General features: G+C 42.8%; 1 protein-coding gene across 2 annotated transcripts; it reads left to right on the top strand.

The window, feature by feature from the left end:
- Positions 1–266: 266 nt before the first annotated feature.
- LOC121530657 (erlin-2) lies at positions 267–24,344 on the top strand. Of its 2 annotated transcripts, none has more exons than XM_041835787.1 (12): positions 267–353; positions 2,753–2,860; positions 3,210–3,291; positions 3,638–3,684; positions 3,816–3,877; positions 12,336–12,461; positions 13,332–13,405; positions 17,031–17,089; positions 20,420–20,511; positions 20,703–20,792; positions 21,360–21,439; positions 22,900–24,344. In XM_041835787.1, the coding sequence occupies exons 2-12, from the start codon at positions 2,754–2,756 to the stop codon at positions 23,071–23,073; spliced, it is 993 nt and encodes a 330-aa protein (XP_041691721.1). In that variant the 5' UTR covers positions 267–353; position 2,753; the 3' UTR covers positions 23,074–24,344. The 2 variants fall into 2 exon arrangements, with proteins under 2 accessions (XP_041691721.1, XP_041691720.1); XM_041835786.1 differs by having other exon boundaries at positions 343–430.
- The last annotated feature ends 384 nt before the right edge of the window (positions 24,345–24,728 follow it).

Below are 24,728 nucleotides of genomic sequence, written 5' to 3'. Positions count from 1 at the left end.
AGTAATATAAAAGCTACTCTGCCCCCTAGTCTAATCACTCAAGTATCACTTAAGCCAAGGGGTAGCAATTGACCTATCAGTACTCCTGTGTAAATGGGTAACATCAGTGTCACAATGAATATAAATATAATTATGCTAGAGATATGATTGCTCTTTTCACATAATCAACTTCACAACAGAATAATTTGCTTTCTTTGATACTCTTTGTCGCCCTCTGTTGGTCTTGTGGGATATTTCCTCATTGAAGAACCTCCAACTGATGACGTAGGACGCAAAATGCGGAAGTGAACCTGGTAGCAGGTGTTTGCGTATTGTTGTCCGTGGAGGAGGCACCTCAAACGATAATAATACAGGTAATAGTACGGTTTTCTAGAACACTTTTATCAATGGAGGTTTAACGTACGTATCAAGTATCTACAATGACAACAATGTGAGTGAAATATTTTGTCAATGGATGTGACCGTCTCCGTGTTTGAAATCGAACGTAGCCTAGGTTAACGTTAGCTAGCTAGCTAAAGTAGCTAGCATAGCTGGCTAGTTACCTTCCTCTGTAACGTTAGCATAGCTTGCTAAAAAGCTAAACTGTTGCCTGTTACGTTGTTGTCTTATTTCGTCTTGCCTTGCTGGAGAGGGGTGTGTGAATACGTCCAAGACTGGGCGACTAGCGAATTCATGTTTAACTGTCAGTATTCTGTCAACTCAAAGTGAATCAACTTCTCCATGTTAGAAAGTGGAACCAAAGTTACTGATCTTACACGTGCAAGATCAATGTTCACGACCTCCTGGTATCAAAGGCCTGCTTCCTGTCATTGCTTGACTTGAGGTTTGTTTAGCGATCTAAGAACACTATAGTAGCTAGCTTATTGAGTTTCTTGTTTATATAGCTAACTACACACTAGTACGTTTGGGCTGGCTGCAGTTGTTGTTAGGATTGTTATGAGGTAAGGCAGCTGGGAGAAGTTTTAATCACGCCCTGTCTTGGCCAATCCTCTTAAAACGCTACAAGGTTATAAGAGGATATCCTTGTTGATGTCTCAGCTAAGCTTCTTCTTCCTGACAGAGGAGTTTAGCTTGACAGCAATATGCCTGCCCTGTGCCTGGGTATCACATATGTTATTGTTACATGTGATTGATTCCAGAGCCTTCTATTTATAAAGCTATAGCCTATTCCAAATACACTGAACAAAAATATTAACGCAACATGCAACAATTTCAAAGACTTTACTGAGTTACAGTTCATCTAAGGAAATCAGTCAATTGAAATACATTCATTAGGCCCTAATCTATGGATTTCACATGACTGGGAATACAGATATGCATCTATTGGTCACAGGTACCTTAAAAAAAAAAAAGTAGGGGCGTGGATCAGAAAACCAGTCAGTATCTGGTGTGACCACCATTTGCCTCATGCAGCGCGCCACATCTCCTTCGCATAGAGTTGATCAGGCTGTTGATTGTGGCCTGTGGAATGTTGTCCCACTCCTCTTCAATGGCTGTGTGAAGTTGCTGGATATTGGCGGGAAGTGGAACACGCTGTCATACATGTCGATCTAGAGCATCCCAAACATTCTCAATGGGTGACATGTCTGGTGAGTATGCAGGCCATGGAAGAACTGGGACATTTTCAGCTTCCAGGAATTGTGTACAGATCCTTGCGACATGGGGCCATGCATGCTCATGGTGAAACATGAGGTGATTGCAGCAGGTGAATGGCACAACAATGGGCCTCAGGATCTCGTCACGGTATCTCTATGCATTCAAATTGCCATCAATAAAATGCATTTGTGTTCATTGTCCTTAGTTTATGCCTGCCCATACCATAACCCCACCGCCACCATGGGGCACTCTGTTCAAAACGTTAACATTAGTAAACCGCTCGCCCACACTATGCCATACACGATGTCTGCCATTTGTCCATTACAGTTGAAACTGGGATTCCTCTGTGAAGAGCACACTTTTCCAGCGTGCCAGTGGCCATCAAAGATGAGCATTTGCCCACTGAAGTCGGTTACAATGCCGAACTGCTGTCAGGTCAAGACCCTGGTGAGGACGTCCAGCACGCAGATGAGCTTCCCTGAGATGGTTTCTGACAGTTTGTGCAGAAATTCTTTGGTTTTGCAAACCCACAGTTTCATCAGCTGTCCGGGTGGCTGGTCTCAGATGATACCGCAGGTGAAGAAGCCGGATGTGGAGGTCCTGGGCTGGCGTGAGACATCTTTTGCATTTTGTTGTGTGACAAAACTGCACATTTTAGAGTGGGCTTTTATTGTCCCCAGCACAAGGTGCACTTGTGTAAGGATCATGCTGTTTAATCAGATTCTTGATATCCCACACCTGTCAGGTGGATGGATTATCTTGGCAAAGGAGAAATGCTTTCTAACAGGTACAGTATGTAAACAAATTTGTGCACAACATTTTTGAGAAATATGCTTTGTGTGCGTATGAAACATTTCTGGGATCTTTTATTTCAGTTTATGAAACATGGGACCAACACTTTTCATGTTGCGTTTATATTTTTGTTCAGTATAGAAGGCACTGGTTGATTCTATTCAACTGTTCTAGCTAATATCCAGAGCTTGCAAGATAACTCTATTTACTACAAATGTATTGTCATAAACGCCATATGCTAGCCTACTTGTTATAGTGGCTAGTGAAAGGCTTTTGAGCTATTATTTCATTCATCTATCCCCAATGTCCAACATTGTGTATGTTGATCCTTTTGAAACTCATTGTTTGTCCTTCTTCTTCCCAGGATGGCACAGTTGGGTGCCATAGCCTCAATAATCTGTGCAATTGGAGGTGCAGCTCTCTTCTCTTCTGTGCACAAGATTGAGGAGGGACACACTGGAGTTTACTACAGGTCAGTCAGATATTTGGCTAGTCATTGCTTTCTCTACTGTGAGGCTTACTGTGTATTAATGCATTTTGGTTTCTGGAGACATGCATCAGTTCACCTTGCAGTGCACTGCACACATACCTCAAATACCACCACTAAACTCAGATTATATCTGTAGTGTGATTATAGAAAGAGGGCTAACATTATTTTGTGTTAGACATCAGATAAGTCCAGCAAAATCTCCAGTCTCCTCTCACATTTACAACTAACATTTGCAACTGTGGTTGCACACTACATCAGAACCATTTGGACATTTGGCCCTGATGTGATTCTTGTCATTTACATGTGATGTGATCATGTGTGTGTTCCACAGAGGAGGAGCTCTCCTGACCACCACCAGTAGCCCTGGCTTCCACCTCATGATGCCCTTCATCACTAATTTCAAGTCTGTGCAGGTGAGACAGACAGAACGGTCTCAGGAACAGGCCCTCGGCATGCCAGGTCTGACTGGGAGTGAGGGGTTTAGGTTCAAATGTAGTTGAACAAAGACTGAGGCTGGAATTCAATGTTTAGGCTAAGCAGTGTCTTTGTGAGTTTGTTTACAAACATCGCCCCAAGCCCACACACTTTTTCTGGAAAGTGACAGTATACAGTGCCCAAGACCAGTCTGTGAAGTTATTTGTCCTTGGAAAAAGGAACTACTGTGTAAATACTAAAATGCAGGTTTTATTGAATTGAGCCCTGCGGAAATAATGGATTTGTTGAGTGTTGAATGCCTTCTCTTTATTTCTGTCTTTGTAGACCACTCTACAGACAGATGAAGTGAAGAATGTACCGTGTGGAACAGGGTAGGGTTGTCTGCCATCTCTTCCCAAAATAAACTTGATAGATGCAAAAAAAACGACCAGCTACTTTTATCTCCATTCTTGATGATTTATTGCATGTATGTGTAGTTACATTCTGTTTTGATTTATTTCAGTGGTGGAGTGATGATTTACTTTGACCGGATAGAAGTGGTGAACTACCTCGTACCCTCAGCAGGTAAAGTCATTAGCCAATAAATCAAAAGGTGGAACGGATAAAACAACAACAACCCTTATTGTAGTTTAATTTTAATTTTACTATGTGCTCAAGTTTAATCTCTCTCAACACAAAACTCAAAACTGATCTTACTTGTGGCATAGCATGTCTAATTTTCTAATCCCTCCTTAGTATATAGGCTGTACTATTTCAGAACTTTGTAACCTATGTATTGTAACAGTGCGTTGTCCACTGCACCATTATTTCAAAGGGTGGCTCATTTTCCAACTTGTGTATTGTATTCAGTCTTAACGGCCCTGTGCAGTAAAAACGTGTGTATATATTTCCACACTATGAGGTTGGAATAATACTGTAAAATTGTGAAATTGATGATAATGCCCCTTTAGTGTAAGAGCTGTTTGAAAAGACTGCCTGAAATGTCTGCCTGTTTTGGTGGGATGGAGTTTTGGCCTTCCTTAGAACATAGAACGATTCAAAACAAGAGAAACGTCTGACAAGGAAACAACCAATACTGCCTGATAACTGATAACAAAATCAGGTGTGACTGATGAGACTCAGGTGTGCGTAAAGATGGGTTGCCAGTTAGTGGACCGGCGCCGGAGAGTGGGATTAGACGTGACAGTCCCTTTCAGATGGTTAAGCATTGCACCTGTACTACCATTGCTGTACCTCAATTCCACCTTGCAAAGTTTGCATTTCCTTCTCATTTAACTTCTCAAAGTATTGCCATACAAGACTTTGCTGCTGTCGTCATTTTTCCAAAGTTAACGGAGATGACGTAGTGGTGGAAAGTCGATGCACAAAATGTTGATTCCTCGACTCCTTGCACGTTGAATCCCACTTCTGAATACCCAGAAATGATTTGATATTGAGATAAAACTGTCTTCATTGGACCTTTTTAGCTGTTTGAGTAAAATAAAACAAATCTTTAGCAAATCACTTTTTCTGTTAGTGAAAGGCATCTGGAGACATTTAAACACTGTGTATACTCTTAAGTTCTCTCAAAGTGCTCAGTCTCTTTTGTTATGACAGATGGAGTGAGGTTGGGTTTATGTAGGCTACATTGACATCTAATTAGCCCAACAAAGGACAACATCATTTAATTGCGTAGCTAGGTATACTATCATTCATCCATGGTTGATTGGATCTTTGGAAGTTTAGAAGTAGTTACCATTAGCCCTATAAATAGGATGCCAAATTCATGATATTAATAATACACTTTTACCTTTGGATATTGTCTTGTACAGTGGGGAGAACAAGTATTTGATACACTGCCGATTTTGCAGGTTTTCCTACTTACAAAGCATGTAGAGGTCTGTAATTTTTATCATAGGTACACTTCAACTGTGAAAGACGGAATCTAAAACAAAAATCCAGAAAATCACATTGTATGATTTTTAAGTAATTAATTTGCATTTTATTGCATGACATAAGTATTTGATATATCAGAAAAGCAGAACTGAATATTTGGTACAGAAACCTTTGTTTGCAATTACAGAGATAATACGTTTCCTGTAGGTCTTGACCAGGTTTGCACACACTGCAGCAGGGATTTTGGCCTCCTCCTTACAGACCTTCTCCAGATCCTTCAGGTTTCGGGTCTGTCACTGGGCAATACAGACTTTCAGCTCCCTCCAAAGATTTTCTATTGGGTTCAGGTCTGGAGACTGGCTAGGCCACTCCAGGACCTTGAGATGCTTCTTACGGAGCCACTCCTTACTTGCCCTGGCTGTGTGTTTCGGGTCATTGTCATGCTGGAAGACCCAGCCACGACCCATCTTCAATGCTCTTACTGAGGGAAGGAGGTTGTTGGCCAAGATCTCGCGATACATGGCCCCATCCATCCTCCCCTCAATACAGTGCAGTCGTCCTGTCCCCTTTGCAGAAAAGCATCCCCAAAGAATGATGTTTCCACCTCCATCCTTCACGGTTGGGATGGTGTTCTTGGGGTTGTACTCATCCTTCTTCTTCCTCCAAACACGGCGAGTGGAGTTTAGACCAAAAAGCTCTATTTTTGTCTCATCAGACAACATGACCTTCTCCCATTCCTCCTCTGGATCATCCAGATGGTCATTGGCAAACTTCAGACGGGCCTGGACATGCGCTGGCTTGAGCAGGGGGACCTTGCGTGCGCTGCAGGATTTTAATCCATGACTGCGTAGTGTGTTACTAATGGTTTTCTTTGAGACTGTGGTCCCAGCTCTCTTCAGGTCATTGACCAGGTCCTGCCATGTAGTTCTGGGCTGATCCCTCACCTTCCTCATGATCATTGATGCCCCACGAGGTGAGATCTTGCATGGAGCCCCAGACCGAGGGTGATTGACCGTCATCTTGAACTTCTTCAATTTTCTAATAATTGCGCCAACAGTTGTTGCCTTCTCACCAAGCTGCTTGCCTATTGTCCTGTAGCCCATCCCAGCCTTGTGCAGGTCTACAATTTTATCACTGATGTCCTTACACAGCTCTCTGGTCTTGGCCATTGTGGAGAGGTTGGAGTCTGTTTGATTGAGTGTGTGGACAGATGTCTTTTATACAGATAACGAGTTCAAACAGGTGCAGTTAATACAGGTAATGAGTGGAGAACAGGAGGGGTTCTTAAAGAAAAACTAACAGGTCTGTGAGAGCTGGAATTCTTACTGGTTGGTAGGTGATCAAATACTTATGTCATGCAATAAAATGCAAATTAATTACTTAAAAATCATACAATGTGATTTTCTGGATTTTTGTTTTAGATTCCGTCTCTCACAGTTGAAGTGTACCTATGATAAAAATTACAGACCTCTACATGCTTTGTAAGTAGGAAAACCTGCAAAATCGGCAGTGTATCAAATACTTGTTCTCCCCACTGTATATGAAGGATGGTTGGTTGATTTAAAATGTAATCTACAAGTTATTAATATGTTGGATTCACGTCTCCATCTCAATCCTGTGTGGCCTTCCACTTAGCGGCTGAGCCATTGTTGCTCCTAGACATTTCCACTTCACAATAACAGCACTTACAGTTGACCGGGCAGCTCTAGCAGGGCAGAAATTCGTCTGACAAACTGACTTATTGGAAAGGTGGCATCCTATGACGGTGCCACCTTGAATGTCACTGAGCTCTTCAGTAAGGCTATTCTACTGCCAATGTTTGTCTATAGAGATGCATGGCTGTGTGCACAATGTTATACACCTGTCAGCAACGGGTGTGGCTGAAATGGCCGAATCCACTAATTTGAAGGGGTTTCCACATACTTTTGTGTATACAGTGCATTCGGAAAGTATTCAGACCCCTTGACTTTTTCCACATTTTGTTACGTTACAGCTTTATTCTAAAATTGATTTAAATGTCCCCCCCCGCATCACAATACCCCATACTGACAAACTCAAAAACAGGTTTTAGACATTTTTGGTAATTTATTAAAAAACAAAACTGAAATATCACATTTACATAAGTATTCAGACACTTTACTCAGTACTTTGTTGAAGCACCTTTGGCAGCGATTACAGCCTCGAGTCTTCTTGGGTATGATGCTACAAGCTTGGCACACCTGTATTTGTGGAGTTTTTCCTATTCTTCTCTGCAGATCCTCTCAAGCGCTGTCAGGTTGGATGGGGAGCGTCGCTGCACAGCTATTTTCAGGTCTCTCCAGAGATGTTAGATTGGGTTCAAGTCCGGGCTCTGGCTGGGCCACTCAAGTACATTCAGAGACTTGTCCCGAAGCTACTCTTGCGTTGTCTTGGCTGTGTGCTTAGGGTCGTTGTCCTGTTGGAAGGTGAACCTTCGCCCCCAGTCTGAGGTCCTGAGTGCTCTGGAGCAGGTTTTCATCAAGGATCTCTCTGTACTTTTCTCAGTTCATATTTCCCTTGATCCTGACTAGTCTCCCAGTCCCTGCCGCTGAAAAACATCTCTACAGTATGATGCTGCCACCACCATGCTTCACCGTAGGGATGGTGTCAGGTTTCCTCCAGACGTGACACTTGGCATTCAGGCCAAAGAGTTCAATCTTGGTTTCATCAGACCAGAGAATCTTGTTTCTCATGCTCTGAGAGTCCTTTAGGTGCCTTTTGGCAAACTCCAAGCGGGCTGTCATGTGCCTTTTACTGAGGAATGTCTTCCGTCTGGCCACTCTACCATAAAAGCCTGATTGGTGGAGAGCTGCAGAGATGGTTGTCCTTCTGGAAGGTTCTCCCATCTCCACAGACTATCTCTGGAGCTCTGTCAGAGTGACCATCAGGTTCTTGGTCACCTCCCTGACCAAGGCCCTTTTCCCCCGTTTGCTCAGTTTGTCCGGGCGGCCAACTCTAGGAAGAGTCATGGTGGTTCTAAACTTCTTCCATTTAAGAATGATGGAGGCCACTGTGTTCTTGGGGACCTTCAATGCTGCAGAACTTTTTTGGTACACTTCCTCAGATCTGTGCCTCGACACAATCCTGTCTCGGAGCTCTACTGACAATTCCTTCGACCTCATGGCTTGGTTTTTGCTCTGGCGTGTACTGTCAACTGTGGGACCTTATAGACAGGTGTGTGTCTTTCCAAATCATGTCCAATCAATTGAATTTACCACAGGTGGACTCCAATCAAGTTGTAGAAACATATCAAGGATGGTCGAGTCTCATAGCAAAGGTTCTGAATATTTATGTAAATAAGATATTTCAGTTTTTTTATTTGTAATACATTTGCAAACATTTCTAAAAACCTGTTTTCGTTTTGTCATTACGGGGTATTGTGTGTAGATTGATGATTAACTAATATTTTCCGAATGCATTGTATATATAGTACCAGTCAAAAGTTTGGACACACCTACTCATTCAAGGGTTTTTCTTTATTATAACTATGAAATGACAGCTTTGCACACTCTTGGCATTCTCTCAACCAGCTTCATGAGGTAGTCACCTGGAATACATTTCAATGAACAGGTGTGCCTTGTTAAAAGTTAATTTGTGGAATTTCAGTTGTGTTGTGACAAGGTAGGGGGGATATACAGAAGATAGCCCTATTTGGTAAAAGACCAAGTCCATATTATGGCAAGAACAACTCAAATAAGCAAAGAGAAATGACAGTCCATCATTACTTTAAGACATGAGGGTTAGTCAATACAGAACATTTCAAGAACTTTGAAAGTTTCTTCAAGTGCAGTCGCAAAAAACATCAAGCACTATGATGAAACTGGCTCTCATGAGGACCGCCACAGGAATGGAAGACCCAGAGTTACCTCTGCTGCAGAGGATAAGTTCATTGAGTTACCAGCCTCAGAAATGTTAGCCCAAATAAATGCTTCACAGAGTTCAAGTCACAGACACATCTCAACATCAACTGTCCAGAGGGGACTGTGTGAATCAGGCCTTCATGGTCGAACTGCTGCAAAGAAACCACTACTAAAGTACACCAATAATGAGAAAATACCTGCTTGGGCCAAGAAACACGAGCAATGGACATTAGACCGGTTTGGTCTGGAGTCCAAATTTGAGATGCTTGGTTCCAACCGCTGTGTCTTTGTGAGACGCGGTGTTGGTGAACGGATGATCTTTGCATGTGTAGTTCCCACCTTAAAGCATGTAGGAGGAGGTGTTATGGTGTGGGGGTGCTTTGCTGGTGAGACTGTATGTGATTTATTTAGAATTCAAGGCACACTTAACCAGCATGGCTCCCACAGCATTCTGCAGCGATGCGACATCCCATCTGGTTTGGGCTTAGTGGGACTATCATTTGTTTTTCAACAGGACAATGACCCAACACACCTCCAGGCTGTGTAAGGGCTATTTTACCAAGAAGGAGATTAATGGAGTGCTGCATCAGATGACCTGGCCTCCACAATCCCCCGACCTCAAACCAATTGAGATGGTTTGGGACGAGTCGGACGGCAGAGTGAAGGAAAAGCAGCCAACAAGTGCTCAGCATATATATTTATGTGGGAACTCCTTCAAGACTGTTGGAAAAGCATTCCAGGTGAAGCTTGTTGAGAGAATGCCAAGAGTGTGCAAAGCTGTCATCAAGGCAAAGGATGGCTATTTGAAGTATCTCAAATATAAAATATATTTTGATTTGTTTAACACTATTTTGTTTAATACATGATTCCATATGTGTTATTTCATAGTTTTGATGCCTTCACTATTATTCTACAATGTAAAAATAAAGAACCACCATTGAATGAGTAGGTGTGTCAACGTTTTACTGGTACTGTAGTAAATCACATGGAGTTGATGAATTGTGGTGCCTTCTTCGGGTCGTTGAACTAGCGCTATCATCCCCCGGTGTCGATGCGCAGTGCGCTTGGCGCTCGTGGAGAAGCTTCTTGCACTCCTGGAATTTCTGTTGCTGGTTCTGGACATCTCTGCTGTAGTCCGGGTAGATGCTGATTCGTTGATCTTGTGGACGTCTTTCTTTGCACTTGCAGCCCTCCTTATGCAGATGGCATCTTGGAAGAAGAGGAACTTTGAGATTAGGGTTCTCAGTGGTTGGCCCGTGCCATTGTGGGTCAGTGTGCGGTGCGCCCGTTCTATCAGCAGTCCTGAGGAAGTCGATGTCGAGGATCTCAGGGATGGTTTTCTGAAGGAAAGCTAGAGCATTGCCTGTCTCGCAGTTCTCTGGGAAGATTGTGAAAGGTAAATTATTGCGTTTAAAAAGTTTATCTTGACTGTCCACTCTATGAGGAGTTCCAGGTCAGCTAGGCTAACAGAAGGGTTAGCTAGAGCCTGCTTACTCGCCTCCTCCAAAAAGCCAAGTCAGGCCTCTGCACTGGAAAGGCGTTCAAGAACATCCGAAAGCTTTCCTTTGATTGGTGTTGTGGTTTTCTTAAGCTCCACCATGTTGCTTTTCTGGTCCTCTTGTATTTGTTTTAAGAGCCGGTAGATACCCGCTAATTCTTTAGTCAGGTTGTTCTCTTCTAGCTCTGTAGCTTTGTCCTTGTTGTCGCCATCTTTAGCATCGTCACCTCGCTCGTTTGCTTTCGGGACTGTGGGCTTAATATTTCCCTGTTTTCTTTCCTCTTTCGACGAATTTGGCATTTTAGATGTATGCATGTTGGATGTGTTGGTGAAACCATAATTAGGAGAGGGAGTACAAAACCATCGACGCTAGACAAAGAGGAATTTGCTTAAGCAAAAGGCAGTTTATTAAACACAGAGATATCTGTTACTGTTAGCTAACATGCATGGGATCCTGCTAATTAACATGCATGGACCTAATCATATAGCACTCTATTAGTGTCAGCTGAGAAGGATGATTAAACAGTTTACAGCATACTTTATACAATGTAACATAAAGGAAGGGGTCCTTCTTCTAGTCCCTGGTTGGTTCCCGAGGCGTAGGAGGCGGGTCTGCTCTGTCCAGAGCAGAAGCCCCATTGGTGCACGGCAGAGTCCTCTGCCCTTGGCACCCGACCAGTAGACAGGGGAGTTTGAGAATGAGTGTGCGTGCAGTGAAATGTCTGTGTGTGTCCAGGGAACTCGTTGAGGAGTATCTGTTGATCTATGGCCGGAGGTGGGGCTGTTGTCCTATTATCGCATTCCTAGGCCATCTGGTGAGAAGATAAGGTGTTCTCTGTCCTTTTGTTCTCTGACCTTTTGTTCTCTGACCTGGAACAGCATTTATTGAAAACAGGCTCCAAATGGGTCTTACAGAACATTTTAGTCAGACCAATCTATAACAAATTATATTTACTACGACAAATGTATGAGCATTTTAAAACTCAAAAGGTTAAAATTGGTTGTTTAACAGGTAAAAATGTAATGAAAATTGCAATTGTGCCCGGAGCTGTCTTTTCAAGCTGCCATTCCACAGATTGCGTCACGTGACTCCCCACAATGTTTGCAACGCTGGTTGAAATGAGATGAAAACGGTTCTGGTTGATGACTTTTTTTCAAATCCGATGTATTTTCCACGTAGATTCCATGTCACAAAACGTTGACAAATTACGTTGAAACAGCGTTGATTCAACCAGTGTGTGCCCAGTGGGTTATTTACTGTAGCCACTACTACTTACTTAATGTAGCCACACTTCTTTCTCTGTTCTCTGCAGTGTATGATATCATTCTCTGTTCTCTGCAGTGTATGATATCTTTCTCTGTTCTCTGCAGTGTATGATATATTTCTCTGTTCTCTGCAGTGTATGATATCTTTCTCTGTCCTCTGCAGTGTATGATATCTTTCTCTGTTCTCTGCAGTGTATGATATCTTTCTCTGTTCTCTGCAGTGTATGATATCTTTCTCTGTTCTCTGCAGTGTATGATATCTTTCTCTGTTCTCTGCAGTGTATGATATCTTTCTCTGTTCTCTGCAGTGTATGATATCTTTCTCTGTTCTCTGCAGTGTATGATATCTTTCTCTGTTCTCTGCAGTGTATGACATCTTTCTCTGTTCTCTGCAGTGTATGATATCTTTCTCTGTTCTCTGCAGTGTATGATATCTTTCTCTGTTCTCTGCAGTGTATGATATAATGAGAAACTTCACAGCAACTCTTTCTTCTCTCCTCTACAGTGTATGATATAGTGAAGAACTTCACAGCGGATTACGACAAGGCCCTAATATTCAATAAGGTTCACCATGAGCTCAACCAGTTCTGCAGCGTCCATTCTCTACAGGAGGTCTACATTGGCTTGTTCGGTAAGTGTAAACAATAGGCAGTTCTAGAATATTCGTTAAAAGGGTTTAAAGGGTGTTTCTCAATATGCATACTACCATGCTCCAAGTGCATTCTCCGAGGACGTTCTCTTGAGTACGTTCTTGTGAGGACGAGATTGTGTAGAACGCATAAAACATTTCATTTTAGAAGCACTCGCACTCCCCCTACTGTATTAACTCACGCTGCATCTCCCCATTCACGGAATCTTCTTCCAGCCAGGACAATCGCAACAATAGAGACAAAACAAGATATACACAAAGCAAACGTTTTGCCTCATAAGTATCAGGTAGATATATGTGAATCGTAATAGTGTAGCTAACCAGATAGTATAACAGGCAAAAATGACCTAAAACCAATGTTATCCAAGGTCAATTCTTTGTGGGTAGCTAGCTAACAATTCTTCGTGGCTAGCTTGCTAGCCAGTTTGCCCTATTGACTTACTATGGACTTACCCATTCACGGAACCTTCCTTCTTCAAGCCAGGGCAATGGCAATAGCGGCGAAACAAGATATATACACAAAGCAAACATTTTACTTCATAATTATCAGCTAGATATATGTGAATTGTAATAATGTAATAATCTAGATAGTATAACAGTAAAAAATGACCTAAAACCAATGTTATCTAAGGTAGATGTCAATTCTTCATGGGTAGCTAGCTAAAAATTATTCATGGATATCTGGCTAGCTAACAGCAGTAGCTAGCTAGTTAGCTCTACTATGGGCTTACGACCTATGCATGCTACAGTGGGTATCACAAATGGCAGCCTCTGTCTCCATGGTATATCCTCTAACCCTGTTCTGTGTGTGTGTGGGGTGTCTGTGTGTGTGTGTTGTTTTTCCCTCCTCAGACCAGATAGATGAGAACCTGAAGCTGACCCTACAAGAGGATCTGACCAGCATGGCTCCTGGACTCATCATACAGGTACTGGAACTGACTGGCAGAGTTAGATGGAAGGAGGGAAAGAGACATGGAAGGAGGGAGAGAGACATGGGGGGAGGAAGAGAGAGATGGGAGCAGGAAGAGAGAGATGGGAACAGGAAGAGAGAGATGGGAGGAGGAAGAGAGAGATGTGAGGAGGGAGAAAGAGACGTGAGGAGGGCGAGAGAGACGTGTGAGGAGGGCGAGAGAGACGTGTGAGGAGGGCGAGAGAGACGTGTGAGGAGGGCGAGAGAGGAGACGTGTGAGGAGGGCGAGAGAGGAGACGTGTGAGGAGGGCGAGAGAGGAGACGTGTGAGGAGGGCGAGAGAGACGACGTGTGAGGAGGGCGAGAGAGACGACGTGTGAGGAGGGCGAGAGAGACGACGTGTGAGGAGGGCGAGAGAGACGACGTGTGAGGAGGGCGAGAGAGACGTGAGGCGGGAGAGAGACGTGAGGCGGGCGAGAGAGAGACGTGTGAGGAGGGAGAGAGAGACGTGTGAGGAGGGAGAGAGAGACGTGTGAGGAGGGAGAGAGAGACGTGTGAGGAGGGAGAGAGACGTGAGGTGGGAGACGTGTGAGGAGGGCGAGAGAGACGTGTGAGGAGGGCGAGAGAGACGTGTGAGGAGGGAGAGAGAGACGTGAGGCGGGAGAGAGACGTGAGGCGGGCGAGAGAGAGACGTGTGAGGAGGGAGAGAGAGACGTGTGAGGAGGGAGAGAGAGACGTGTGAGGAGGGAGAGAGAGACGTGTGAGGAGGGAGAGAGAGACGTGTGAGGAGGGAGAGAGACGTGAGGTGGGAGACGTGAGGAGGGCGAGAGAGACGTGTGAGGAGGGCGAGAGAGACGTGTGAGGAGGGCGAGAGAGACGTGTGAGGAGGGCGAGAGAGACATGTGAGGAGGGAGAGAGAGACGTGTGAGGAGGGAGAGAGAGACGTGTGAGGAGGGAGAGAGAGACGTGTGAGGAGGGAGAGAGAGACGTGTGAGGAGGGAGAGAGAGACATGTGAGGAGGGAGAGAGAGACATGTGAGGAGGGAGAGAGAGACGTGTGAGGAGGGAGAGAGACATGTGAGGTGGGAGACGTGAGGAGGGCGAGAGAGACTAAAAACTAGTCTTAGGGAATCCTTGCATACCAGTATAAATATGTTAATTCAAGGTGAATTAATCTATGTTTATTTAAATATATTTACAGTGCCTTCAGAATGACTTTTTCCAAATTTTATTGTGTTACAAGGTGTGATTAAAATAGATTTAATTGTAATTTTTTGTCAACGATCTACACAAAATACTCTAATGTCAAAGTGGAAGAAAAATTTGAGCATTTGTAAAAGATCAATTCTTCATTGCTAGAAGCCATTTTCAAGTCTTGCCATAAATTCTCAAGCCGATTTTAAGTCAAAACTGTAACTAGGCCACTCATGAACATTCAACGTCGTGTTGGTAAGCAACTCCAGTGTATATTTGGCCTTGTGTTTTAGGGTATTGTCCTGCTGAAAGGTGAATTTGTCTCACAGTGGCTGTTGGAAAGCAGACTGAACCAGGTTTTCCTCTAGGATTTTACCTGTGCTAAGCTCTATTCTGTTTCTTTTGATCCTAAAAAAAAAACTCCTTGCCAATGACAAGCAAACCCATAACATGATGCAGCCACCACCATAGTTGAAAATATGAAGTGTTACTCAGTGATGTTTTGTTTTCAATTTGCCCCAAACAACGCTTTGTATTCAGGACATAAAGTTAATTTCTTTGCCACATTTTTTGCAGTTTACTTTAGTACCTTATTGCAAACAGGATGCATGTTTTGGAATATTTTTTATTCTGTACAGGCTTCCTTCTTTTCACTCTGTCATTTAGGTTAGTGTTGTGGAGTAGCCTAACTACAATGTTGCTGATCCATCCTTAGTTTTCTCCTATCACAGCCATTAAACTCTAACTGTTTTAAAGTCACCATTGGCATGGTGAGCGGTTTCCTTTCGCTCCGGCAACTGAATAAGGACGCCTGTATCTTTGTAGTGACTGGGTGTATTGATACACCATCCAAAGTGTCATCAATAACTTCACCATGATCAAAGGGATATTCAATGTCTGCTTTCTTTATTTTTTACCCATCTACCAATAGGTGCCCTTCTTTGCAAGGCATTGGAAAACCTCCCTGGTCTTTGTAGTTGAATTCACTGCTCGACTGAGGCCCCCATAACATTTTCTCTGAAATTCAGTCGTGCCAAAAACCTGATATTGTGATGATGAATGTCAGGTGATGAGTGGGCTGCTAAAGGCTTCTGTATGGACTGTAAAGCAGGGTTCTTTCTGGATCAAAAGGGGGCTTAGGTGGTGGGCGTGGGAGGTGGTCGTGGCAGGGTCGGCCAGCTGGCGCGGCTTAATTTCAGAGAATTTTAGAGGCCCACATTTTGGCGGTGTAGAGAAATGTTTGCATTTTTAAGGCACTTTTCTGCAATTCTACAAATTTCTCCATGGAGCTGAGAAACATTTTTGCAGTTTTAAAGCACATTTCCTGCAATCCTGCACATTTTGCCATGCAGCAGAGAGACAATTTTGCAGTTTTAGAGCAAATTTCCTGCAATTCTATGCATTTGCCATGGCTAATGCTGTGTTATTTTGCTTAAACATAATAACAAAATATATTCTGCTAAATTAATTGTTTTGGTAATTTTCAATTCTCCCTGACTGTCTCGTTTTCATTTAGATAATTGTTAGTTCTCAAAAACTAATTTAAACGTTAAGAAAAATGTTCAATTTGTCACATCCCTAGTTGCAATTTCTGGACTGGAGAACAATGGGAACATTCTGGCAGACATAGGAGAGAAATAATAACTTCCTCCCCAACTCTGCTCATTCCTGGTTTCAGTCTTTTCTCTCTATTCTTGTTAGAGCTGATATGGTTTCAGTCTTTTCTCTATTCCTGTAGAGCTGATATGGTTTCAGTCTTTTCTCTATTCCTGTAGAGCTGATATGGTTTCAGTCTTTTCTCTATTCCTGTAGAGCTGATATGGTTTCAGTCTTTTCTCTATTCCTGTAGAGCTGATATGGTTTCAGTCTTTTCTCTATTCCTGTAGAGCTGATATGGTTTCAGTCTTTTCTCTATTCCTGTAGAGCTGATATGGTTTCAGTCTTTTCTCTATTCCTGTAGAGCTGATATGGTTAAAAAAAGGGTTTTCCTCATTTGGGTCTCTAGCTTAAAAAAATAAAGGTCTTAATGCCCCACTGGGTTTAAAAACACTCAGCTGTTTCTTCCCATAAATCCTCTACAAGAAACCACAATAACAACTGTAGGTTCTGCCAGGAACTAATAATACTACACCACAGTTAACTCCAGAGGGAGTTTGGGGAAGAGGGGGAGGGTTGTGTTTGTTTTTTCTGCTCCCAAGTTTTACAAGGGCTGTCTCCCAAATGGCACCCTATTTATTCCCTTGATTAGAAGCTTATGGGGCCTGGTCAAAGGTAGTGCACTACAAAGGGAATAGAGTGCCATTTGGAACTCAGCCTAGATGATCCTCTGGTAATGATAATTCCTCTTATTACCATGTATTCACTTGCAGTACCACAGTAAAAGAATGTTCAATATAATCTCCAGTCTCCCCTCTTCTTCATGATTGTGGTTTGGCAATCTTTACCACAGGCGGTCCGGGTCACGAAGCCCAACATCCCTGAGAGCATTCGCAGGAACTATGAGATGATGTGAGTAGAACAGTTGGCTGTAGAACACTGAAACATTCTAAAACATTATAGAAATCCCAACCCCCTGCTGTCTGTTCTTTATATGGGCCGTTCTACAGAAGCAGTATAAATTGGGGGTTGGAAAGAAAATCACATTTGTATCATATTTGTTCCAAACTTTCAGCACACTTGTCTTCCAACATATGTCAGGTAGACATACACATGCACAGTTTATTAGGTACACCAATCTAGTACCGGGTTGGACACCCCCCTTGCCGCCAGAACAGCCTGAATTTTTCGGGGCATGGATTCTACAAGTCGGAAACATTCCACAGGTGTGTTGGTACATGCTGACGCGATGGCATCACGCAGTTGCTGCAGATTGGACGGCGGTACACCACCGCCTCCAGCCTGTACCATTGACACTGCAGGATGGGTCCATGGACTGCCATCAGCATGATGCAACAGGAACCGGAATTCGTCGGACCAGGCAATGTTTTTCCACTCCTCAATTGTCCAGTGTTGGTGATCGTGTGCCCACTGGAGACTCTTCTTCTTGTTTTTAGCTAATAGGAGTGGAACCCGGTGTGGTTGTCTGCTGCAATAGCCTATCCGTGACAAGGATCGATGAGTTGTGCGTTCCGAAATGCCGTTCTGCACACCACTGTTGTACTGCGCCGTTGTTTGTGGCTCGCCTGTTAGCTTGCACAATTCTTGCCATTCTCCTTTGACCTCTCTCATCAACGAGCTGTTTCCGCCCCAACAGGACTGCCGCTGACGAGATGTTTTTTGTTTGTTGCACCGTTCTCGGTAAACTCTAGACACTGTCGTGCGTGAAAAGCCCAGGAGGGCGGCCGTTTCTGAGATACTGGATCCGGCATGCCTGGCACCAACGATCATCATCAAAGTCGCATAGGTAACTCATTTTGCCCATTGTAACGTTAAATCGAACAGTAACTGAATGCCTCGATGCCTGTCTACCTGCTTTATATAGCAAGCCATGGCCACGTGACTCACTGTCTGTAGGAGTGATCCATTTTCATGAACAGGGTGGTGTACCTAATAAACTGTCGGGGAGTGTATATACTACTCACACACTGTTTGTATTGAATATTTACCTGAATTCCTTACATCAATTTTATTTGCATACTGATTTAATAAATACATTATTTTTTTACCTGATTTTCAAAACCTTTTAAATTGAATTTAGAGAAATATAATCTCTTGTTCTCTGGAAAATGTTCAATGTTGATTGTATGAATCTAAAACTTGTTGATTGAATTACTTATGCATATAATTAATTATGTTGATAGGTAAAGTGATAGTTTAAACATCTATCTTTATTTTGGCAAAATAACAGGCGTTTCGGTGTCAAGTGTCAATCATAGAGATAAATAATGGATTCTAGATGGAAATTACCAAAATGAGTTTAGACATTGTCATTGAGAGCTTCCACCATTTAAAAGTAGTCAACTGGGTGGGGATTCCTATGGGTTGGGAGCAATGATCCCTCTAAACTGCGCGCAGCTCCCCTGGGACTGCCACGTAGAAGAAATATCAGCCCACGCAGAGAAGCACGAGATTGAACTTCACTCAACTTTCTACAGTTTTCCCCTTTAGTTAACACTAACAACGTTGTGCTCAACTGTGGGAATTGTGATCGAATCAACTCAATATTAGCCACTTTCAATGTAATATACCGTAACAAAATGAACTATGCAAGATTTAGTATGCAAAACTAACTGTGCAAGAGATTTTCTATGATTATATTGCATTGACAGGCACAACTTAGGCCCGTACTCTACACAGACCGGTGCGCCATAACCAATCAGAGCTGCAGTAGGCCTATATGCAAATAACCATTGCCATATATGGATCTTTGCCATTCACTTTGAACTGGACTGTGTTTAGGCTACAGTATGAGTGGTCGCAAGTAGATGCGCTTGTTTTGAGATCAAAGTGAGAGCTGCATGTAGCCACTTGTGCACATTTGTTCATATTCTTTGCTAGTTAGTGAGATATTCGCCCAGTTATAGCTAATTTCTAGTCAACAATGGGGGAGTGGTTGCTTCCAACAAGAGCACAAAATGTTTGCATTTCTAGCCATCTTTGAAAAGAGAGTCCGGTAAAGACCTTGTGTCACCTACCCACATGGTGGTCCTCTAGATGATTCTGTGCTTCCAACTTTGTGGCAACAGTTTGGGGAAGGCCCTATACTGTTTCAGCATGACAATGCCCCCGTGCACAAAGCGAGGTCCATACAGAAATGGTTTGTCGAGATAGGTGTGGAAGAACTTGACTGGCCTGCACAGAGCCCTGACCTCAACCCCATCGAACACCTTTGGGATGAATTGGAACATTGACTGTGAGCCAGGCCTTATCGCCCAACATCAGTGCCCCGACCTCAGTAATGCTCTTGTGGCTGAATGGAAGCAAGTCCCCACAGCAATGTTCCAACATCTAGTGGAAAGCCTTCCCAGAAGAGTGGAGGCTGTTATAGCAGCATAGGGGGGACCAACTCCATATTAATGCCCATGATTTTGGAATGAGATGTTTGACAAGCAGGTGTCCACATACTTTTGGTCATGTAGTGTATTTGTAGGGTGGTAGCTTAAGGGACATTCATTCTACAGTGTTTTAGTGTGTGTTTCGGTAGCGACATCAAAAGTGGGGGCAGCATTTTTCAGAGAAAGATATTTAAAAATAAAATAAACAAATAATTAGATCAGTATCTTTCTGTGTAATAATAGAACAACTCAAGATGTTTTATTGAAATAATAGTGTTAAGAAAATACAAAAGTCATGAGTTGCTAAAGGTAAGGAGTCATGGTTTGGGACAGTAACCTTTCAATTGAAATAGATGTATAAACAATAGCTTTGTACTATATTAATTTAAGTATGTTTGTTATTGCCTTGGAATAGAGCATATGATTTTTATAGTTTTTTGGGGGTGAGACAGGAATTTACACCACTTCTGTAGAATCACCCATATTTGTTCTCCCCGGACCTAGTGTGCGTCTCAAATTGCACCATATTCCCTAAATAGTGCACTACTTTTGACCAATGTACTACATAAAAAAGAAGGATGCAGACCCAAAGTATGTGGATCTGTCTCTGCTGGTTCATGTCTCTCTGTCTGCTCTCCACTTCCATCTGGAAGACTTTAGTGATGGACTGATGATGCTATTTATTCATGGTGTTGAGTAATGTTATTGGAGGGACACTCACCAGGCTGTTGTTGTTTAAGGATGTTCTAGGGAGTGATGGAATCACTGTGTGCTGTGGGACTGGAGAAAGATGTTAACCAGCTGTTGGCACGCAGCTGTAATATTTGTGTGTGTGTGGGTTTAGGGAAGCTGAGAAGACAAAGCTGCTGATTTCTGCTCAGACTCAGAAGGTGGTGGAGAAGGAGGCGGAGACAGAGCGGAAGAGGGCTGTGATTGGTGAGTCATGAGAGACACTAACGCACTATGACCTTACATTTACACTGACAAAATATTAAACTGACATTTACGATAATACACTGACATTTTATAAACAAATGACCATTTTTAAGAGGGATTCTGTCAGTTTTCTCGCTTAAATCACAGAATATAAGGTTAATTTCCTGTCTCCTCCATGTGCTGCTCTACAGAGGCAGAGAAGGTGGCTCAAGTGGCGGAAATCAAGTTTAGCCAGAAAGTCATGGAGAAAGAAACAGAGAAAACGATCTCTGAAATTGAAGGTGTGTATATCTGGCGAAATGATAAGACCTGTATAATTGTCATTAGGCCACTGGCCAGTGGTACAACTGGGCTTTTAGGATGCTCTACATTTTTGTGAGTCATGATGGTAGAAAAAGCCGTTCTCTGAGGACTGACTGAGTGTAGAAGCTCAAAGCTTAGGTGAAATACATTTTAAACAGGGTTTCTTAAACTATGGTGGGCCCTGGGCATGTGAAAGGTGGGTCGCGAGTTATGAGAATACATCTATAATTACCCAATATTTCTTATTAATTCGGGTCGTTGGAGGACAATTTGGGTCACGGGAGGATGGTCAGTTGCTCATTTAGGTCTTGAGCTGAAAAAGTTGAAGAACCCCTGATTTAGACATATCCCTGCTCCCTCCTGTCTCCTCAGACATAGTTTCAATTTTAACTAGTGTTGGCATTTCCCAAAGCCCAAGGGACTCTTCTTTTCTACAATAGTTTATCGTCATGTTTTACTTTCTACACTTTATAGCCCTGCTAATGCCGTTGCCTCCTCTCTGACCCACTCCTCTTTGTCTCTGACCTCTGACCCCTGGGTTGCAGACAGAGCTTTCCTGGCCAAGATGAGGGCCAGGGCCGATGCAGAGTTCTACACAGCACAAAGAGCTGCTGAGGCCAATAAGGTGAGAGGAGCATACTGAGAGAGGACAGCTGGTTCCCAGTGTGCTCTCTACACCCTCCCCTCTGCCCTAACCCTTCCATGTTTGCAGATCTGAAGGGTCTGCATAATCAGGGCAGTTAAAGAGCTCTCTGCTCCCACTATATTGCTTCCTCCATGCAGATCTACAAATATCCAAGGGTTAGAGCCAAGGGAAGGTAGAAGGGGGTGAATTGGGAGTGGCTGGAACAGTGAGAGAGAACACACTGCCCCTCAGGCTACAATCTAACAGCATCACAGTACAGCCAGGCGTCCATCACTGCTCTCTCTCTCTCTCCCACCGTTTTTTCTCTCTCCTCCCCGCTTTCTCTCTCTCCCCCTCTCCTCTCACTCTTTCTCTCTCCTCCTCTCACTCTTTATCTCTTTCCTTCTCCTGTCTCCCCCCTCCCCTCTCTCTCTCTCTCAATTCAATTCAATTTCAATTTAAGGGCTTTATTGGCATGGGAAACGTATGTTAACATTGCCAAAGCAAGTGAAGTAGATAGTAAACAAAAGTGAAATAAACAATAAATATTAACAGTAAACATTACACTCAGAAGTTTCAAAAGAATAAAGACATTTCAAATGTCATATTATGTATATATACAGTGTTGTAACAATGTGCAAATAGTTAAAGTACAATAAATAAATAAACATAAATATGGGTTGTATTTACAATGGTGTTTGTTCTTCACTGGTTGCCCTTTTCTCGTGGCAACAGGTCACAAATCTTGCAGCTGTGATGGCACACTGTGGTTTTTCACCCAGTAGATAAGGGAGTTTATCAAAATTGGGTTTGTTTTCTCTGTAATCTGAGGGAAATATGTGTCTCTAATATGGTCATACATTTGGCAGGAGGTTAGGAAGTGCAGCTCAGTTTCCACCTCATTTTGTGGGCAGTGTGCACATAGCCTGTCTTCTCTTGAGAGCCAGATCTGCCTACGGCGGCCTTTCTCAATAGCAAGGCTATGCCCACTGAGTCTGTACATAGTCAAAGCTTTCCTTAAGTTTGGGTAAGTCACAGTGGTCAGGTATTCTGCCACTGTGTACTCTCTGTTTAGGGCCAAATAGCATTCTAGTTTGCTCTGTTTTTTTGTTTGTTCTTTCCAATGTGTCAAGTAATTCTCTTTTTGTTTTCTCATGATTTGGTTGGGTCTAATTGTGTTGTTGTTGTTGTTGTCGTCCTGGGGCTGTGTGGGGTCTGTTTGTGTTTATGAACAGAGCCCCAGGACCAGCTTACTTAGGGGACTCTTCTCCAAGTTCATCTCTCTGTAGGTGATGTCTCAATTTGGTGTTTGTCCCATTTTGTGAATTCTTGGTTGGTGAGCGGACCCCAGACCTCACAACCATAAAGGGCAATGGGTTCTATAATTGATTCAAGTATTTTTAGCCAGATCCTAATTGGTATGTCTCTCTCTCTCTATGCCTCTCTCTCTGCGCTCCCAGTTGAAGCTAACGCCAGAGTACCTGCAGCTGATGAAGTTCCAGGCCATAGCAGCTAATAGTAAGATCTACTTTGGGAGTGAGATCCCCCAGATGTTTGTTGACTCTGGGCCAGGCGCTTCTAAGGCCTCAGCTGCCATGGACGTCCTAGCTGAACAGATCCTGGACCTGGACTGATGGAGGGATGGAGAGGAGGAGAGGAGAGTCCCATTCCAGGGCTGGAGCTGTGGAGCTGGGCCCAGGCCAGCCGCAAGGTGGGGTGGTAGAGGAGGCTTGGGTTTTGGGTTTTGTTTTTTGTTGGATGCATCCCAAATGGCACCCTATTCCCTAAATAGTGCACTACTACTTTGAACTACTATAGTGCACTACTACCCATAATGCTCTGGTCAAAAGTAGTGCACTATATAGGGAATAGGATGCCATTTGGGACGCAGACCTGGACCAGGAGGTTTTACTAGCTCTACAACAGACTATCCTGAGAAGACTGTAGGCGAAACAAAGAGATATTGAATGTAACAGTGTAATGTGGTTTGTTTCTGTTGGCTGAAAACTAAATGTAGGCCTAATTGTCACTCGGTTTTGTTTTTGTGTTGTATTGTTTTTCTAATTTCCTCTTGCACCAGGGACATTTAAACATTAACTGAACTTATGCAAGTGTGTGATGTATGTTTTGTTCCATTGTTACTTCATTTGGTAGCGCTTTCTTGTATTTTCTAATGATGGTCGTCTTTTATGTGTTGCATAGCTCATAATAAGTGTATGAGAGATGTGTGTAGAGAGACAGTTGTGTATGATTAATTGTTAATTATTTTATAACTAAAATGTTGGGAATACCTTGTTTCTTCATACAGACCCCTCTCCCATAAGAATTGTCTTACTATCTTTACCTTATCTTGCCAGGGTCCTTTCACAACAACAGATGTAACAGATCTTGACTAATCGCATAATTGTGCGTTTTTTCTCATGTATAGACTCGCAGTGTGATTTCTTCACAGAAAAACAAACAAAAGCTAATGGCTTATGTTAGTCATTCTTATTGGAAGGATTTGGTCATGGATTCAATGGTATAATGATCTCAATGGGGTTGTAATGAAGGATACAGCAGCAGCGTTTTTAACTCTGCATTTCAATGTTGGAGACAGAGTTCATTTGGGGTTAATCATTTGTACTTTTTTCACCAGTGCTTAACTAAACTTGTTTGCGAGGCATTTGATTATTGTGCTGTGTATCTAGAAAACTGTTCTCTTAATGTAACTCTGGTTTGCTCTGCGTTAGCCGTGCGAGTGACTACCTGTATAAACTGTTTGTTAGACTCGCTCAGGTTGACTTGACTGATTATGACTTGAAGGGAACTGTTTTTGCACTCTCACTGATATTAAATTGTGAATGAGCAATCCATACTTTTGGCATTTATATAATAAAATTCGTTTTTCTTTGACAACAAGGTACTTTTTGTCTTCAAATGTAGAGTGATGTTTCTGTGGGTGTTTTTATTGACTTTTTCTTACATTGCACGTTCACATCTGTCAAGGAAGAAAGACAAACATGTTGAATCTTGATTGGATTTGGCTACATACCACTGCCTATTGAAAGGCTTGTTTAGATGTGCTTATGTTATGTCAAATGTGATAATAGGTTCATAGCCATTCAGACTATTGCACTAAGATACAGACTGTATTTCTGAAGTTATGAAGATGAGAAGTTACCCAATCTGATTACATATATTAGAGACAACTCCAATTTACACTTGAAGAGATGTGGCCTGCAGTAAATAAATATTAGAAAATATTTTTTTCAAGCATCCTCTGTTAAATTGAACTCTTATTTGAGAG

The sequence above is a fragment of the Coregonus clupeaformis genome, chromosome 18, assembly GCF_020615455.1.
Source record: "Coregonus clupeaformis isolate EN_2021a chromosome 18, ASM2061545v1, whole genome shotgun sequence".
In the NCBI taxonomy this organism is placed as follows: domain Eukaryota; kingdom Metazoa; phylum Chordata; class Actinopteri; order Salmoniformes; family Salmonidae; genus Coregonus; species Coregonus clupeaformis.
This window is presented reverse-complemented; position numbering and strand designations above follow the sequence as displayed.

Excerpts from the sequence above, each read along its gene's own strand:
- LOC121530657 (XM_041835786.1), top strand. Across the intron at positions 3,292-3,637 it reads CTAATTTCAAGTCTGTGCAG|ACCACTCTACAGACAGATGA; the intron begins GTGAGACAGACA and ends CTGTCTTTGTAG. Across the intron at positions 17,090-20,419 it reads CGCAGGAACTATGAGATGAT|GGAAGCTGAGAAGACAAAGC; the intron begins GTGAGTAGAACA and ends GTGTGGGTTTAG.